At 54.3% G+C, this 19,689-nt stretch overlaps 1 protein-coding gene across 1 annotated transcript in view; it reads right to left on the reverse strand.

Annotated features, from left to right (window-relative positions):
• Positions 1-18,214: 18,214 nt before the first annotated feature.
• gmcl1 (germ cell-less, spermatogenesis associated) overlaps positions 18,215-19,689 on the reverse strand; it is a 55,808-nt gene continuing 54,333 nt past the window's right edge. Inside the window, 1 exon segment of the mRNA XM_038785486.1 lies at positions 18,215-19,516. Within this exon segment, the coding sequence (XP_038641414.1) occupies positions 19,388-19,516 (129 nt within the window). The 3' untranslated portion in view covers positions 18,215-19,387.

Consider the following 19,689-nt stretch of genomic DNA (forward strand, 5'->3'; position numbering starts at 1 on the left):
CCCCCCCCCCCCCCCCCCCCCCCCCGCAACCAAATGGCCCATCAGCCAACAGTCCCCAGATCGCACTGAACTCAGTCAAGGCCTCCTGGCTGAGGGGTCAAGTCAGACCACAGGATCAGCATCTCCAGAGAGGCGGCTGAAGGGCAAAGAGGCGCAAAGGAAGATCCACACAAACCTGGAGAACCAGGAGAGAACATTCCTGACCCAATCCTGCAGACATCTCATATCATCACAGAGAGAGAGAGGGAGAGAGATCAGAGAATCCCGACAGTCCAGGAGCAGGCTCGCCAGCTGCTTCACCTGCATCGCTGCTCGCCAGCCCCCCGCTAACAAGGTCGAGCAGCCCTTAAACAGCTCTCCAGCCAATGCCAGCCAGCTCGAAACGATGGGGCCCAGGAGACCGGCCCCCAAGATTCGGGGACGCTGATCCGGGGAGGCTCCGAGATGCAGTGAAGGCCAGGAGGGATGTCCTGTTCCTCCGAGGGTCTGGGAGTGCACCCCGGGACGAGGCTGTGAGCGGCGGGGGTGTGACCAGGAGAACAGGCCGCTAGGGTCCGAAAAAGATCAACGAGCTACACCGGGGCAGCACGAGACAGTAGACACGAACCCCCCACCCCCCCCCCCCCAACGAGACATTTCCACCCCCAAACTGTGCATGCGACCCCCTACCCTCCCTCCACCCCCTCCCACCATGCGGCTGGCTAATGATGCCCTCCCTGTGTCTCCTCAATCCCCACAATCGGCGGGAGAGTGCTCAGACTGGCGGTGGGGTGCCGGACTGAAGAATCTTCATCTCCTCTGAGGAGCGGGCCCTGGGGGTGACTGGGATGGCCGAGGACCAGGCAGTCACCCAATGCGGAGGCTGGCACACGCCGCAGAGATGAGGAACCGCCGTGCCCCACCCAGACGGCCTGTCAAACGTGCATTGTTGTTGCCTCACCGTCTGACCCAATCCTCCCACTGACCACGTGTCCATTCTCCCGCGGGTCCTCCAGCCGACAGAGTCGGCCCATTCCGGGCGGCCTCCTCTCCAGCCTCCCAGGAGGACACCTCGGAGGATGCCATGATCGAGGTTTCAGAGCCCAGGGTTTGCCACCCTGACTGCCCTTCAGAAGCACCTGAGAGAATGTGAATTGCTTGATGATGTCCTCAGCCTGATATCCTCCTTCAGCAGGTTCCTGCTTAACCTGCAGCCTCAGGCACACAGGGTTGAACCCTTTTAGAGTTCGGCAGGAGGGGGGGTGGGGGGTGGGGGGGGGTTGCCAATGTATCGTCTGGCAGTCCAGAGTCACCTGTCGAAACAGGACAATCCCTGAAAAAAACGCTGGCTTCAACATCACTCACTGCCCGGATCTGGGAGAGGGACGTGGAATTTCAACAGCGCATCGATCCACAAGCCCCCACTGTCAACTCTGGGCATGAAATGTGGGCTTTATTAACCCTCCCCTCGTCCTGCCCCAGATGAGGCAGAGGAGAATCTGCTCTCCCAATCTCCCAGAGAATTCACTGAAGATGAGGAACATCCACCCCAGCTGGGCTGTAAACAGAGCGCTCTGTCAGAAAGAATTAACTTCAATCCTGCTCCCAGACAAAAGCTCTCTCCGCACAACCCCACCTGCTCACTGTCTTGGGGAACAGGGGAATCGACATTCCGGTTTGACAATATGAAAATGAAAATCGCTTATCGTCACGAGTAGGCTTCAAATGAAGTTACTGTGAAAAGCCCCCAGTCGCCACATTCCGGCGCCTGTCCGGGGAGGCTGGTACGGGAATCGAACCGTGCTGCTGGCCTGCCTTGGTCTGCTTTAAAAGCCAGCGATTTAGCCCACTGTGCTAAACCAGCCCCATCATTCCCAGTCTGATCAGTCTTCCTGGATGGCAGTAGCCACAGTCGAGAATCCGCCTGCTAACGAGCCGGCGATTTAAATCCTATTTGCAGAGCGGAGGTCTCCCAGGCTCTGCTGTCCCCTGGAGCCACTTGATTCAATTTGCCGGCTGACTGCAGATTGTTCCAGCTTCTTGAACGAGGGGGAGGAGAAGGGTGGCTTGCCAGCCGAGCAGCACGGCAGCCTGGAATCCTGTCTGTCCCGAACCAAACCGGCGATTCTGGGAAGGGAATAATACTGGGCAGGAAAGGCGAACTGCAAAACGCACAGGTACTGGCTTGCCCCCTTTTGGGTGAGACTCCGTCAGCGCCAGTCCGCACAACACACTGAGAACAGGAACAGGATTTCCCAGCCCCACATCAGCAGCAGTCCAAATTAAATCAATGTTTCCAAAGGAGAAGGGGGAGATAGCCATGATTCCTTACCGGAGAAGATTAGAATAACTTCCAGCCAGGAACTGAACATTCTCCTTCACTCGGGTACACGTTGTGGATTGTGATGTTGCTGTGGGCTGTGCTGTACTTAGAGACAGAGAGAGAGAGAGTGTGTGACACGCCAGGCAAAAGGGAGATCCCTTTTAACTGATTCTTAAAGCTGCCCTGTCCTTGATCAGGCAAAGATTTGGAAAAGTCCCAACAGATGACGGCCTGTCTGCGTGCAATTGGATCAGATCTCTGGTGGCATCTCTCTCTCTCTCTTGCTCTCTCTCTCTCGCCCTGTCCTGGTTCTCTATTTAATTCTGATCAACCAAAATGAGCTGACGTACATCAGAGGGTGACAAAGCCTGAGCCGTCACTGAGAGGCATGTCTCATAACTCAACCCACAGCTTTTTTCACAGGATGTGCAGGTGAGCTGGGTTGGCCAGGATGAAATACTCACCTCGCGTGGGGTCAGGGGGACAAGTGGGGGGGTTCTGGGCTTGGGTGGGTCGGTGCAGACTCGATGGGCTGAATGGCCTCCTCCTGTCGGGATTCTATGATTCCAATCTATGATGGATATCTGACATTCACCACGGCTGTCACGTTCACTCCAGGCATCATTGTGAGAGGGGGAAAAATAACTTTTTACCCTGTCCTCCTTCAGCACCCCGGCGTTCTCTCACCTACCTTCCAACCGAGGAGCTGGTTATGCTGTAATGAAGGAAACCTTACCAACAGCAAGATCCCACACACACACTAATGGGATGTTGGGCAGACAACGTGTATCTGGGTGTTAAACTGGGGGTAAATATAGACCAGGACACCGGAGAGAATCCCCCAGCCCTTCTGCCAAATAGTGGCCTCGGGAACCTGTGACGTACACTAGAGATGGCAACTGAGACATCAGTTTAATGTGACACTGGTGTGACATTATGCAGAATGCCTCGAATACAAAGGGTTAATGTAATATCACAATTGACCACTAGATGGAGCCAGATGCAGAACTATATAAAGCACTGACTCTCAGGCTTCTGGGAGAGGGAGAGAGAGAGGGTCGAGTACAGTTATAGAGTGTACAGACTAGTGGTAGTAGATTGTAGATTGTAGACTACTACTTGTTATCAGAGTAAGTGGTCGATATTCAATAAATAGTGCAATAAATGTTAGCTTTGTTATGGAACTTTGCTTCTGTGGTTTTTGTGAACACAACAACACCCATCCTGATAACAACATCACAAAAAACATCACAACTGGAAAGACAGCATTGGAAAGCCAATGTAGTACTCCCTCAGTAATGACCCTCTGACAGTGCAGCACTCCCTCAGTACTGACCCTCTGACAGTGCGGCACTCCCTCAATACTGACCCTCTGACAGTGCAGCACTCCCTCAGTACTGACCCTCTGACAGTGCGGCACTCCCTCAATACTGACCCTCTGACAGTGCAGCACTCCCTCAGTACTGACCCTCTGACAGTGCAGCACTCCCTCAGTACTGACCCTCTGACAGTGCGGCACTCCCTCAGTACTGACCCTCTGACAGTGCAGCACTCCCTCAGTACTGACCCTCTGACAGTGCAGCACTCCCTCAGTACTGACCCTCTGACAGTGCGGCACTCCCTCAGTACTGACCCTCTGACAGTGCGGCACTCCCTCAGTACTGACCCTCTGACAGTGCAGCACTCCCTCAGTACTGACCCTCTGACAGTGCAGCACTCCCTCAGTACTGACCCTCTGACAGTGCGGCACTCCCTCAGTACTGACCCTCTGACATTGCGGCACTCCCTCAGTACTGACCCTCTGACAGTGCGGCACTCCCTCAGTACTGACCCTCTGACAGTGCGGCACTCCCTCAGTACTGACCCTCTGACAGTGCAGCATTCCCTCTGTATTGACCCTGTGACAGTTCGGCACTCCCTGAGTACTGACCCTCTGACAGTGCGGCACTCCCTCAGTACTGACCCTCTGACAGTGCAGCACTCCCTCAGTACTGACCCTCTGACAGTGCAGCACTCCCTCAGTACTGACCCTCTGACAGTGCGGCACTCCCTCAGTACTGACCCTCTGACAGTGCAGCACTCCCTCAGTACTGACCCTCTGACAGTGCGGCACTCCCTCAGTACTGACCCTCTGACAGTGCAGCACTCCCTCAGTACTGACCCTCTGACAGCACAGCACTCCCTCAGTACTGACCCTCTGACAGTGCAGCACTCCCTCAGTACTGACCCTCTGACTGTGCGGCACTCCCTCAGTACTGACCCTATGACAGTGCGGCACTCCCTCAGTACTGACCCTCTGACTCTGCGGCACACCCTCAGTACAGACCCTCTGACAGTGCAGCACTCCCTCAGTACTGACCCTCTGTGCGGCACTCCCTCAGTACTGACCCTCTGACAGTGCAGCACTCCCTCAGTACTGACCCTCTGACAGTGCAGCACTCCCTCAGTACTGACCCTCTGACAGTGCGGGACTCCCTCAGTACTGACCCTCTGACAGTGCGGCACTCCCTCAGTACTGACCCTCTGACAGTGCAGCACTCCCTCAGTACTGACCCTCTGACAGTGCAGCACTCCCTCAGTACTGACCCTCTGAGAGTGCAGCACTCCCTCAGTACTGACCCTCTGACAGTGCGGCACTCCCTCAGTACTGACCCTCTGACGGTGCGGCACTCCCTCAGTACTGACCCTCTGACAGTGCGGCACTACCTCAGTACTGACACTCCGACAGTGCAGCATTCCCTCAGTACTGATCCTCTGACTGTGCGGCACTCCCTCAGTACTGACCCTCTGACAGTGCGGCACTCCCTCAGTACTGACACTCCGACAGTGCAGCATTCCCTCAGTACTGATCCTCTGACTGTGCGGCACTCCCTCAGTACTGACCCTCTGACAGTGCAGCACTGCCTCAGTACTGACCCTCTGACAGTGCAGCATTCCCTCAGTACTGACCCTCTGACAGTGCGGCACTCCCTCAGTACTGACCCTCTGACAGTGCGGCACTCCCTCAGTACTGACCCTCTGACAGTGCAGCAATCCCTCAGTACTGACCCTCTGACAGTGCGGCACTCCCTCAGTACTGACCCTCTGACAGTGCGGCACTCCCTCAGTACTGACCCTCTGACAGTGCGGCACTGCCTCAGTACTGACCCTCTGACAGTGCGGCACTCCCTCAGTACTGACCCTCTGACAGTGCAGCACTCTCTCAGTACTGACCCTCTGACAGTGCGGCACTCCCTCAGTACTGACACTCTGACAGTGCGGCACTCCCTCAGTACTGACCCTCTTATAGTGCGGCACTCCCTCAGTACTGACCTCTGACAATGCAGCACTCCCTCAGTACTGACCCTCTGACAATGCAGCACTCCCTCAGTACTGACCCTCTGACAGTGCGGCACTCACTCAGTACTGACCCTCTGACAGTGCGGCCACTCCCTCAGTGCTGACCCTCTGACAGTGCGGCACTCCCTCAGTACTGACCCTCTGACAGTGCAGCACTCCCTCAGTACTGACCCTCTGACAGTGCGGCACTCCCTCAGTACTGACCCTCTGACAGTGCGGCACTCCCTCAGTACTGACACTCTGACAATGCAGCACTCCCTCAGTACTGACCCTCTGACAGTGCGGCGCTCCCTCAGTACTGACCCTCTGACAGTGCAGCACTCCCTCAGAACTGACCCCCTGACAGTGCAGCACTCCCTCAGTACTGACCCTCTGACAGTGCGGCGCTCCCTCAGTACTGACTCTCTGACAGTGCAGCACTCCCTCAGTACTGACCCCCTGACAGTGCAGCACTCCCTCAGTACTGACCCTCTGACAGTGCGGCACTCCCTCAGCACTGACCCTCTGACAGTGCGGCGCTCCCTCAGTACTGACCCTCTGACAGTGCGGCGCTCCCTCAGTACTGACCCTCTGACAGTGCAGCACTCCCTCAGAACTGACCCCCTGACAGTGCAGCACTCCCTCAGTACTGACCCTCTGACAGTGCGGCGCTCCCTCAGTACTGACCCTCTGACAGTGCAGCACTCCCTCAGTACTGACCCCCTGACAGTGCAGCACTCCCTCAGTACTGACCCTCTGACAGTGCGGCACTCCCTCAGCACTGACCCTCTGACAGTGCGGCGCTCCCTCAGTACTGACCCTCTGACAGTGCAGCACTCCCTCAGTACTGACCCTCTGACAGTGCGGCCCTCCCTCAGTACTGACCCTCTGACAGTGCGGCGCTCCCTCAGTACTGACCCTCTGACAGTGCGGCGCTCCCTCAGTACTGACCCTCTGACAGTGCGGCACTCCCTCAGTACTGACCCTCTGACAGTGCGGCACTCCCTCAGTACTGACCCTCTGACAGTGCGGTACTCCCTCAGTACTGACCCTCTGACAGTGCGGCACTCCCTCAGTACTGACCCTCTGACAGTGCGGCACTCCCTCAGTACTGACCCTCTGACAGTGCAGCGCTCCCTCAGTACTGACCCTCTGACAGTGCAGCACTCCCTCAGCACTGACCCTCTGACAGTGCAGCACACCCTCAGTACTGACCCTCTGACAGTGCGGCACTCCCTCAGTACTGACCCTCTGACAGTGCGGCACTCCCTCAGTACTGACCCTCTGACAGTGCAGCACTCCCTCAGTACTGACCCTCTGACAGTGCGGCACTCCCTCAGTACTGACCCTCTGACAGTGCGGCACTCCCTCAGTACTGACCCTCTGACAGTGCGGCACTCCCTCAGTACTGACCCTCTGACAGTGCGGCGCTCCCTCAGTACTGACCCTCTGACAGTGCAGCGCTCCCTCAGTACTGACCCTCTGACACTGCGGCACTCCCTCAGTACTGACCCTCTGACAGTGCGGCACTCCCTCAGTACTGACCCTCTGACAGTGCGGCACTCCCTCAGTACTGACCCTCTGACAGTGCGGCACTCCCTCAGTACTGACCCTCTGACAGTGCGGTACCTCCCTCAGTACTGACCCTCTGACAGTGCGGCACTCCCTCAGTACTGACCCTCTGACAGTGCGGCACTCCCTCCTTACTGACCCTCTGACAGTGCGGCACTCCCTCAGTACTGACCCTCTGACAGTGCGGCACTCCCTCAGTACTGACCCTCTGACAGTGCAGCGCTCCCTCAGTACTGACCCTCTGACAGTGCAGCACTCCCTCAGTACTGACCCTCTGACAGTGCGGCCCTCCCTCAGTACTGACCCTCTGACAGTGCTGCACTCCCTCAGTACTGACCCTCTGACAGTGCGGCACTCCCTCAGTACTGACCCTCTGACAGTGGGGCACTCCCTCAGTACTGACCCTCTGACAGTGCGGCACTCCCTCAGTACTGACCCTCTGACAGTGCAGCACTCCCTCAGCACTGACCCTCTAACAGTGCAGCACACCCTCAGTACTGACCCTCTGACAGTGCGGCACTCCCTCAGTACTGACCCTCTGACAGTGCGGCACTCCCTCAGTACTGACCCTCTGACAGTGCAGCACTCCCTCAGTACTGACCCTCTGACAGTGCGGCACTCCCTCAGTACTGACCCTCTGACAGTGCGGCACTCCCTCAGTACTGACCCTCTGACAGTGCAGCACTCCCTCAGTACTGACCCTCTGACAGTGCGGCACTCCCTCAGTACTGACCCTCTGACAGTGCAGCACTCCCTCAGTACTGACCATCTGACAGTGCGGCACTCCCTCAGTACTGACCCTCTGACAGTGCGGCACTCCCTCAGTACTGACCCTCTGACAGTGCGGCACTCCCTCAGTACTGACCCTCTGACAGTGCAGCACTCCCTCAGTACTGACCCTCTGACAGTGCAGCACTCCCTCAGTACCAACCCTCTGACAGTGCGGCACTCCCTCAGTACTGACCCTCTGACAATGCAGCACTCCCTCAGTACTGACCCTCTGACAGTGCGGCACTCATTCAGTACTGACCCTCTGACAGTGCGGCGCACCCTCAGTACTGACCCTCTGACAGTGCGGCACTCCCTCAGTACTGACCCTCTGACTGTGCGGCACTCCCTTAGTACTGACCCTCTGACAGTGCAGCACTCCCTCAGTACTGACCCTCTGACAGTGCAGCACTCCCTCAGTACTGACCCTCTGACAGTACGGCACTCCCCCAGTACTGACCCTCTGACAGTGCAGCACTCCCTCAGTACTGACCCTCTGACAGTGCGGCACTCCCTCAGTATTGACCCTCTGACAGTGCGGCACTCCCTCAGTACTGACCCTCAGACAGTGCAGCACTCCCTCAGTACTGACCCTCTGACAGTGCAGCACTCCCTCAGTACTGACCCTCTGACAGTGCGGCACTCCCTCAGTACTGACCCTCTGACAGTGCAGCACTCCCTCAGTACTGACCCTCTGACAGTGCGGCACTCCCTCAGTACTGACTCTCTGACAGTGCAGCACTCCCTCAGTACTGACCCTCTCACAGTGCAGCACTCCCTCAGTACTGCATTGTGAGTGTGGGACTAGACTTTGCGCTCAAGCCTAAATGCCGTCAGAGTCTGCAGAGAGAGTGCTATCTGTTGAGATACGAGTGACGCCTCAATTTGCGAGGCGTACACTGAAGTGAGGCCTCACTATCTTTGCCAATCCTCGTCGGAGGGATTGCACTCGTCTGATCCTCATCTCATTGATCTCAGATCCTGCTGCTGTTTCTGTGACCCACTTTGTGCAGCACAACACTGCCACCTTCTGGAAGAGTGTGGACCTCCACATGGTCCCACCAAGCAGCAATGGCAAACAGTGGGACTGTTACAATGGTAACAGTGTCAGTATAGGGGATGGCAACCAGATTAGGAAGTTAGAGGTCAGTAAAGAGGCAGCAACTAAAGCCAGTAAAGTACTAGATAATAAACTCATTGTGACCAAGGGGAAGAGTAGACAGGGAAGAGATGATGAACGCAAAGGGACAGGTGGTCTGAGGTGCATTTGTTTTCATGCGAGAAGTGTAGCCGGTCAGGCAGATGAACTTAGGGCTTGGATCAGTACCTGGGAATATGAAAAAATGAAATGAAAATCAATTATTGTCACGAGTAGGCTTCAATGAAGTTACTGTGAAAAGCCCCTAGTCGCCACATTCCGGCACCTGTCCGGGGAGGCTGGTATGGGAATTGAACAGTGCTGCTGGCCTGCTTGGTCTGCTTTAAAAGCCAGCGATTTAGCCTGGTGAGCTAAACCAGCCCTGAGACTTGGTTGAGGGAAGGGCAGGACTGGCAACTGAATATCCAAGGGTATAGATGCTTCAGGAGGGATAGAGAGGGAGGTAAAAGGGGTGGAGGTGTTGCATTACTCGTCAGAGATGATATCACAGCTGTGATTAAGGAGGGCACGATGGAGGATTCGAGCACTGAGGCAATATGGGTAGAGCTAAGAAATAGGAAGGGTGCAGTAACATTGTTGGGACTTTACTACAGGCCTCCCAAAAGCGAGCATGAAGCAGAGGTACAAATATGTAGACAGATTATAGAAACATGTAGGACCAATAGGGTGGTTGTGATGGGAGATTTTAACTTCCCCAACATTGAATGGGACTCGTGTAGTGTTGGAGGCGTAGATGGAGCAGAGTTTGCAAGGAGCATCCAGGAGAGTTTTTCAGAGCAGTATGTAAATAGTCCAACTCGGGAAGGGGCCATACTGGACCTGGTATTGGGGAATGATCCCGGCCAGGTGGTTGATGTTTCAGTCGGTGATTACTTTGGGAATAGTGATCACAATTCCGTAAGTTTTAGAATACTCATGGACAAAGACGAGAGTGGTCCTAAAGGAAGAGTGCTAAATTGGGGAAAAGCCTAGTATAACAAAATTTGGCAGGAGCTAGGGAATGTGGATTGGGAGCAGCTGTTTAAGGGTAAATCCACATTTAAAATGTGGGAGTCTTTTGAGGAAAGGTTGATTAGAGTGCAGGACAGACATGTCCCTGTGAAAATGATAGAAATAGCAAGATTAGAGAACCATGGATGACGGGTGGAATTGTGAGACTAGCTAAGATGAAAAAGGAAGCATACATAAAATCGAGGCGACTTAAAACTGATGAAGCTTTGGAGGAATATCGGGAAAGTAGGACGAATCTCAAACGCGCAATAAAGAGGGCTAAAAGGGGTCATGAAATATCTTTGGCTAACAGGGTTAAGGAAAATCCCAAAGCATTTTATTCATACGTAGGGAGCAAGAGGGTAACTAGAGAAGGGATTGGCCCACTCAAAGACAAAAGAGGGAATTTATGCGTGGAGTCAGAGGAAATGGGGGAGATTCTTAATGAGTACTTTGCAAAGTATTCACAAAGGAGAGGGACATGACGGATGTTGAGGATAGGGATGGATGTTTAAATACTCTAGGTCAAGTTGTCATACGGAAGGGAGAAGTTTTGGGTATTCTAAAAGACATTAAGGTGGACAAGTCCCCAGTACCGGCTGGGATCTATCCCAGGTTACTGAGGGAAGCGAGGGTCAAAATAGCTGGGGCCTTAACAGATATCTTTGCAGCATCATTGAGCACGGGTGAGGTCCCGGAGGACTGGAGAATTGCTAATGTTGTCCCTTTGTTTAAGAAGGGTAGCAGGGATAATCCAGGGAATTACAGACCTGTGAGCTTGACGTTAGTGGTAGGCAAACTGTTGGAGAAGATACTGAGGGATAGGATCTATTCACATTTGGAAGAAAATAGACTTATTAGTGATAGGCAGCATGGTTTTGTGCAGGGAAGGTCATGTCTTACAAATCTAATAGAATTCTTTGAGGAAGTGACAAAGTTAATTGATGAGAGAAGGGCTGTAGATGTCATATACATGGACTTTAGTAAGGCGTTTGATAAAGTTTCCCATGGCAGGTTGATGGAAAAAGTGAAGTTGTATGGGGTTCAGGGTGTACTAGCTAGATGGATAAACAACTGGCTGGGCAACAGGAGACAGAGAGTAGTGGTGGAAGGGAGTGTCTCAAAATGGAGAAGGGTGACTAGTGGTGTTCCATAGGGATCCGTGCTCGGACCACTATTGTTTGTGATCTACATAAATGACCTGGAGGAAGGTATAGGTGGTCTGATTAGCAAGTTTGCAGATGATACTAAGATTGGTGGAGTTGCAGATAGCGAGGAGGACTGTTAGAGAATACAGCAAAATACAGATAGATTGGAGAGTTGGGCAGAGAAATGGCAGATGGAGTTCAATCCAGGCAAATGCGAGGTGATGCATTTTGGAAGATCTAATTCACGGGCAGACTATATAGTTAATGGAAGAGTCCTGGGGAAAATTGATGTACAGAGAGATCTGGGTGTTCAGGTCCATTGTACCCTGAAGGTGGCAACGCAGGTGGATAGCGTGGTCAAGAAGGCATACAGCATTCATCGGACGGGGTATGGAGTACAAGAGTTGGCAGGTCATGTTACAGTTGTATAGGACTTTGGTTAGGCCACATTTGGAATACTGCGTGCAGTTCTGGTCGCCACATTACCAGAAGGACACGGATGCTTTAGAGAGGGTGCAGAGGAGGTTCACCAGGATGTTGCCTGGTATGGAGGGTGCTAGCTAGGAAGAAAGGTTGAGTAGATTAGGATTGTTTTCGTTGGAAAGACGGAGGTTGAGGGGGGACCTGATTGAGGTCTACAAAATTGTGAGAGGTATGGACAGGGTGGACAGCAACAAGCTTTTTCCAAGATTGGGGGTGTCAATTACAAGGGGTCACGATTTCAAGGTGAGAGGGGGAAAGTTTAAGGGAGATGTGCGTGGAAAGTTTTTTACGCAGAGGGTGGTGGGTGCCTGGAACGCTTTGCCAGCGGAGGTGGTAGAGGCGGGCACAATAGCATCATTTAAGATGCATCTAGACAGGTATAAGAACGGGCGGGAACAGAGGGAAGTAGACCTTGGAAAATACGGGACAGGTTTAGATAATGGATCTGGATCAGCGCAGGCTGGGAGGGCCGAAGGGCCTGTTCCTGTGCTGTAATTTTCTTTGTTCTTTGTTAGTAGCAGCTCAGTCTGTGTCCCCCACAGCTTCCCAGAGCAGGCACTGCCATTCCGAGTGGGAGCACTGTCCGAGGGCTCACCACGGCTGAAAGGCTCGGGCATCCAGATCTCTTTGGCAGGAGAAGAAATGGGTAAAAACGTAAACAGATACAGATGCTGCAATCTGCCAAGAGAACCGACATCAATTCCTGTTTCTCTTGGTCAGGAGTTCTGAGAAAGCGGTGGTACACTGTAATGGTGGTCAATTAGTTACGCATTGGTCATGTGCTCGATTGGCACGAGGATTTGCTTTTTACTGAACTGGAGGGAATGAGTGAAGAAGCTGTGGCAATTTAACTCTACCGAAGGGGATAACCTCACATTTTTCCACATTATACTGCATCTGCCATGCATGTACCCACTCACTCAGCCTGTCCAAATCCCACTGAAGCATCTCTGCATCCTCCTCACAGCTCACCCTCCCACCCAACTATGTATCATTTGCAAATTTGGAGATATGACATTTTGTTCCCTCATCTAAATCAGGGCGGCAAGGTAGCACAGCAGTTAGCACTGTTGCTTCACAGCTCCAGGGTCCCAGGTTCGATTCCCAGCTTGGGTCACTGTCTCTGCGGAGTCTGCATGTTCTCCCCGTGTCTGTGTGGGTTTCCTCCGGGTGCTCCGGTTTCCTCCCACAAGTCCCGAAAGACGTGCTGTTAGGTAATTTGGACATTCTGAATTCTCCCTCGAACAGGCGCCGGAGTGTGGCGACTCGGGGATTTTCACAGTAACTTCATTGCAGTGTTTTTTTTTCTTCTTTTTTTAATAAATTTAGATTAGCCAATTATTTTTTTTTCTAATTAAGGGGCAATTTAGCGTGGCCAATCCACCTAGCCTGCACATTTTTTTGGGTTGTGGGGGCGAAACCCACGCAGACACGGGGAGAATGTGAAAACTCCACACAGACAGTGACCCAGAGCCGGGATCGAACCTGGGACCTCAGCGCCGTGAGGCGGTTGTGCTAACCACTAGGCCACCGTGCTGCCCTTCATTGCAGTGTTAATGTAAGCCTACTTGTGACAATCGATGTGCCCGCTCACTCAGCCTGTCCAGGTCCTGCTGCAACATCTCTGCATCCTCCGCACAGCTCACCCTCCCACCCAACTTGCAGATGACAAATTTGGAGATATTACATTTAGTTCCTTTGTCCAAATCATTAATATACAATGTGAGCAGGGGGCGCCGGATGCAGAGGAGTTTGATTGCATGGAGCGGAGCCAAGGATCCAATACTGTGCGTGCCAACAAATGAGATGAATTCACGGTACTTCCCGTTGCACAGGGGAAGGAGCAGGGCCGGCTCAAGGCACCGGCAACTTGGGCAGTCGCCCGGGGCGCCATGTGCTAGGGGGCGCCAGACTCGGGTCCTGCGCATGCGCAGTTGGGCCGGTGACAACCAGCGCATGCGCGGTGGCCGCCCTCCCCCAGGGCGCCCCCCCCGCCCTCCCCTCGGGTCCGCCCCCCCCACCCTCCCCTCGGGTCCGCCCCCCCCGCAGGTCCGCCCCCCCGCGGATCCGCCCCCCCCGCGGGTCCGCCCGCCTCGGCCCCCCCAGGCCCCCCCCCCCCCCCCCCCCCCCCCCAAGGGCGCCGAAGTTCCGCTTGCCCGGGGCACCAGCAACCAGGGCCGGCGCTGGGAAGGAGGCTGGGGTGCTCCATGTCCCTGCTTCTGTTTGCGCTGGCAATAGAACGCTTGGCCATAGCACTAAGGAGCTTGGGTAAATGGAGGGAGATAGTGAGGGAGGGGGTGGAGCACAAGGTGTCCCTGTATGCGGATGAACTGTTGCTGTATATCGCCAACCGGCGCCCGTCAGTGGGGGATATATTGGGACTGCTTCGGAGATTTGGGGCTTTTTCAGGCTACAACGTAAATTTGGGAAACAGTGAGTGGCTGTGCGGTATCTTCTCTGGGGCGGGTGATTGGGGAGGGGGGGGTGGGGGTGTTGCCCTTCCTGGATCTGGGAGTACAGGTGGCTTGGGGCTGGGCCCTGTTCCCTCAGTTGAACTTTCCGAATCCGGTGGGCATTGTTACGACAGACCAGTCGAGGTGGGAGACTTCCCCTGTCGTTGGCAGGCCGGGGGCAGCATGGTAGCACAGTGGTTAGCACTGTTGCTTCACAGCGCCAGGGTCCCGGGTTCGATTCCCGGCTGGGTCACTGTCTGTGCGGAGTCTGCACGTTCTCCCCGTGTCTGCGTGGGTTTCCTCCGGGTGCTCCGGTTTCCTCCCACAGTCCAAAGATGTGCAGGTTAGGTGGATTGGCCATGCTAAATTGCCCTGAGTGTCCAAAATTGCCCTTAGTGTTGGGTGGGATTACTGGGTTATGGGGATAGGGTGGAGGTATTGACCTTGGGTCGGGTGCTCTTTCCAAGAGCCGGTGCAGACTTGATGGGCCGAATGGCCTCCTTCTGCATTGTAAATTCTGAGATGAGTATCTTGCCACAGTTGTTTATTTTTGTTTCGGTACCTACCGGTCTTTTTTTTACCAAAATCATGGATAGGTTGGTCTTGTCATCTGTGTGGGCGGGGAAGGTGGCTCGAATTGGGAGGACGGCGTTTCAGAGAGGGCGACAGTCGGAGTGTCCCTCCCAAACCTGTTACACTATTATTGGGTGGCGAACGCTGAGATGGTATGAGGTTGGAGTGGGGAGACGGAGGGTTTGTGGGTGAGGATGGAGGCCGGCTGTGGTTAGGTGCCGGGGTTACGGGCACTGGCAACTCACACAGCTCTCCCGTTTGCCCCATGCAAGTACTCTGTGAGTCCGGTGGTGGTGGCCAAGCTGAAGAGATGGAGGCAATTTCAGCAGCACTTCAGGTTGTGGGTCGAAGTTGATGTTGATCCGAGAGAACCATGGGTTCGAGCCGGCGAGGTTGCTTGCTGGGTTTCGGGGATGGGAGGAGCAAGGATGATGGAAATGAAGGGCTTATTTTTTCAAAGGGCAGTTTGCGAGTCTGGAGGAGCTGGGGGAGAAATTTGGGATCCCGCGGGGAGAGGTTTTTGGGTACAGGCAGGTGCGGGATTTCGCGAAAAAGGCTTTTACGACTTTCCCGGTGGCAGACCACTCCTCGGTATTGGAGGGGGTGCTGTGGCGAGAGAGGGGGTTCATCCTGGCGATCTATGGGAGGAGTTTGGAGTAGGATATGGCGTCTCTAGAGGGGGTTAATTCTCAGTGGGAAGAGGAATGGGGGTTGGCCCTGGAGGAGGGGTTGCGGTGTGAGGCGTTGCAGAGGCGAATGCTTCAACCTGGTGTGCGAGGCTGGGGCTGACACAACTAAAGGTAGTGCAGAGAGCGCATCGGGCGAAGCTGATGATGAGCTGGTTGTCTGAGGGGGTGGAGGATATTTGTGAGCGGTGTGGGAGGGGCCTGGCCAATCATGTTACACATTTTCTGGTCCTGCCTGAAGTCAGAGAACATAGAACAGTACAGCACAGAACAGGCCCTTCAGCCCTCGATGTTGTGCCGAGCCATGATCACCCTACTCAAACCCACGTAACCCGTATACCCGTAACCCAACAACCCCCCATTAACCTTACACTACGGGCAATTTAGCATGGCCAATCCACCTAACCCGCACATCTTTGGACTGTGGGAGGAATCCGGAGCACCCGGAGGAAACCCACGCACACAGGGGGAGGACGTGCAGACTCCGCACAGACAGTGACCCAGCCGGGAATCGAACCTGGGACCCTGGAGCTGTGAAGCATTGATGCTAAACACCATGCTACCATGCGGCCCCTAAAGCCTCACGGTAAAGCCTCACGGTAAAGCCTCACGGTAAAGCCTCACGGTAAAGAAGGTTTGGAGGTTGTTCTGCAGCACCACGCCGGCGAAGCTGCCGATTGAGAGCCCACATGGCTGGCGGCCGGATTCAGGGAGTCAGACATGCCGGAGTTTCGGGCTGGAGTGGGGGCAGATGTCTTAGCCTTCGCCTCGCTGATCGTTGGCAGGCAGGTCCTGCTGGGGTGGAGGTCAGCTTCTCTACCCTGTGCCTCAGTGTGGCTGGGGGATTTGCACTTGGGAAAGGTGAAATTTGATCTGACGGGGGTCATCAGAGATGGGGTTTATTTATACTACATTTCAAGGATCTGTTTACCGTCGGCTGCTGGGAAGGGGGAGGAGGGGGGCGAGGTTGGATAGGGTGTTTGGGAGGGGGCTGGGTTTAGAGTTTTGTGTTGGATTTATTTTGTAATGTTATGTATTTTAAATGTAAAAATTAGAATTAAAATACTTCAAAAGATATAATGTGAATAGTCCTCGCACAGATGCCTATAATAATAAACTTTATTAGTGTCACAAGTCGGCTGACATTAACCCTGCAATGAAGTTACTGTGAAAAGCCCCTAGTCGCCACATTCCGGCGCCTGTTCGGGTACACAGAGGGAGAATTCAGAATGTCCAATTCACCCAACAAGCACGTCTTTCAGGGACTTGTGGGACCCTCCTAAAGAGTGTCCTCACCTCAGCCCACTCCCCCGCTCTATCACCGTAACCCAACCTAAACCGCACCTCTTGGGACAATAAGGGGCAATATAGCGTGGCCAATCCATCTAACCTGCATGTCTTGGGACTGTGGGAGGAAACCGGAGCACCCGGAGGAAACCCACGCAGACACGGGGAGAATGTGCAGGCTCCACGCAGGCAGTGACCCAGCCGGGAATCGAACCTGGGACCCTGGCGCTCAGAGGCAGCAGTGCTAACCACTGTGCCACCCATGTCTTCCCTCTCTCCTAATGGTCGAGGAGGCTGAGGGAGGACCCAGAGGTTGTTCAGCAGTCGACACGGCAGGGCACTCAGTTCGGGTGACTCATAAGAGCACCTGAAGGGGGCGACTTGGCCCCTCAAGCCAGATGTGCCGTTTAATATGATCCCCGCGACCTCACCTTTACCTTTCAGTCGCTCCTCATTATCGCTCAGTTCTCCCTGATGGCAATCGTCTGTCAATTTCAGCCTCCAGTGTCATCTCTCGTTCTTCTGGACCCGGAAACACACACTTATCGTCTACTCCCATCTCTCCTGTCATTCCAGGAAGCAATCCCGTGAATCTCCATGTCCTCTTTACTGACTGCAATGTGTCAACACAGACCTGCCGCTCTGAATGGCCTGATCGCCCGTAATTATTTACAGGTATTGAACAGCCCCCTGAGTCACCGGGGCCCTCGGCAGCAAGCACCGGAATGGGGTGGAAATTTTGGAATAGGTACAGGGGTACTGTACAGGAACAGGAATGTGCTGATCTTTAGCCTGGCTTCACGCTGATTGTCTGAAAGATTCCCTTGACGCTTGACTTATCAGGAAACCATTTCACTCCAATGGCCTGAAGCTCACTGCATCCAGGGTCCCTCAATCCCTCCCACTCCGACCTCGAGTATTCCCAATTTTCATTGCTCCACCATTGCCGGGCCCCAGGTTCAGGAATCCCCTCCTGAAACCTCTCCGCCCCTTTCTCTCCTCCTGAACTCCTAGCTCCTCGACCATGATTTTGGTCATCCGTCCTCACGTCTCCATACCGTCAAATGTGATGTGTTATCGTACGGTCGGAGTTCCTCGGCACATTTTACAACAACAATGGTGCTGTACAAGTGCAAAGTGCTGTCTGTGCTACTGGAGAAGAGAGTTAAAATCTGGGTCAGTTAACAGTGAGGCTGGGAGCTGGGAGTTTTACTGAGGAGGGAGGGAGGCAGGTCAGAATTGATGGGGGACCTCCTGCAGAATCCTGTCTTTGCTGCACACTGCAGCCCAACCTCTCAATCAGCCCCCCCCCCCCTCCCCCCCCGGAAGTGGTCCGATCCGGCCACAGAGTGATCGCAAGGGCCACACCTCCACCGTGCTGAAGCTGACCTTGAACTCTCTCTCCCCTCTCGAGCCGCTCACTGAAATGAATCCCTTTCGGCTGGACTCCTCACGAAAAATAGCAAACGGTGACCAGGGTTAAACTCTTTAATGGCTCCCCAATACAGTGTGTCGCTCACACACAAAGCAAACTTTGCAATTCAATGCTGCAAACTGTTCAGAATGGGACATCTGATCCACTTTCTCCTCACTCTCACTGTCGGAGGCACAGAGGGGAAAAACCCATTCTAATATCATCCAACTTACCACACGCTCAGGTGAACTGAGTGGAATTTGTATTTATTTACACTGTAGGATTGGACAGTCTGAGATGGGTCGATACCTTTTGGTAAATAAAAAGTAACACTTGTATTTCCAATCTGCTACCTGCTGAGGGCAGTGTAGCTCTGCCAGGAGATGAGGGCTGTGTAGCTCTGCCAGGAGCTGAGGGCTGTGTAGAACGGGGGTTGAAGGAAGGCTGTTCTTGGTGACCCAGGCGAGCAAGATGTCAAGATGTTGTCTGAAACTGCTTCTCCGATCCTGATTCTGGAATGAGGGGGTAAGAGGAGCGGCCCGCACTCCCTCCACAGCCGCACACAGCTGCCTGGGTCCCAGGGGTGACACCCCCCCCCACTCAATGCCCGCTGACTGGGTGGTGCGGGGAGGGGTGCGCACACAATCGTCTCGGCTGCCAGCCAGTAAACCGGCAGCGTCTGCTGAATTCAGCCCCCATCACCTTCCGCTCTGTCGTCCGCCGTCAACCTCTCCCCAGCTGGCTTTGGAAAATTGGGAGCTGGAACGGCAGGGCTGTCCGTGCACAAGTCCCAGGAAGGAGGAGACGTCAGCGATAGCTCGGGGGCGGGGGGCTGCGTGGAAGAAGCCTGGGGGAGGGAGGGAGGCGCGTTTAAGTTCCCGTTGAAGGTCGGTGTATAAACAATACAGTCGCCCAACTGCAGCACACGTCAGCCCGATTGCAAACTTGGTCGCACCTTCGACACCTGCATTTTGGAGACAGTGAGGCACGGACAGGTTGCTTTGGAAGCACGCCCCCATTCCCGATACTGCCAGCTTCCACACGCTTCACTGCAAGTCTCCCCTGCAGCCTGATCAAGACAGGTGGCAATACACGCCGCAGGAGGCTGTACAAACCAGGGCAGCCGGTAGTTGTGGATGGCATTTCCCCAGGGAGTAGTGAACTGGCAGGAGTTTCCGCCACCATTTCAAAGCAGGGCGAAGCCGCTCGCGGACAGAGATTCCTGAAGGGCCTCTCAGTTTTCACCGTCTACCGGCTGCTCATCAAGTTCAGGCTTTGGCTCTGCTGACGTGTAACGGAAATTGCAGCAAATGTAGAGTGGGAACATCAGGAGCCTGCTGTCCAGATTCAGTACAATCTGTTCCTGCATTCAAACACAAACCAGTGTAAGCAACAGAGTGGGGAGCATGGTAACAAGAGCGAGCTTAATAAAGGCTGGCAAACATGGATACTCTGTGTTATTACAAACCTGCTGATCCGATCTGTCTGAAAATAAAAGTCAGCCGGGGCTTGGGATTGATTCGGGATGATTTTGAC

This window comes from Scyliorhinus canicula, chromosome 26 (genome assembly GCF_902713615.1).
Source record: "Scyliorhinus canicula chromosome 26, sScyCan1.1, whole genome shotgun sequence".
NCBI classification, from domain to species: Eukaryota; Metazoa; Chordata; class Chondrichthyes; order Carcharhiniformes; family Scyliorhinidae; genus Scyliorhinus; species Scyliorhinus canicula.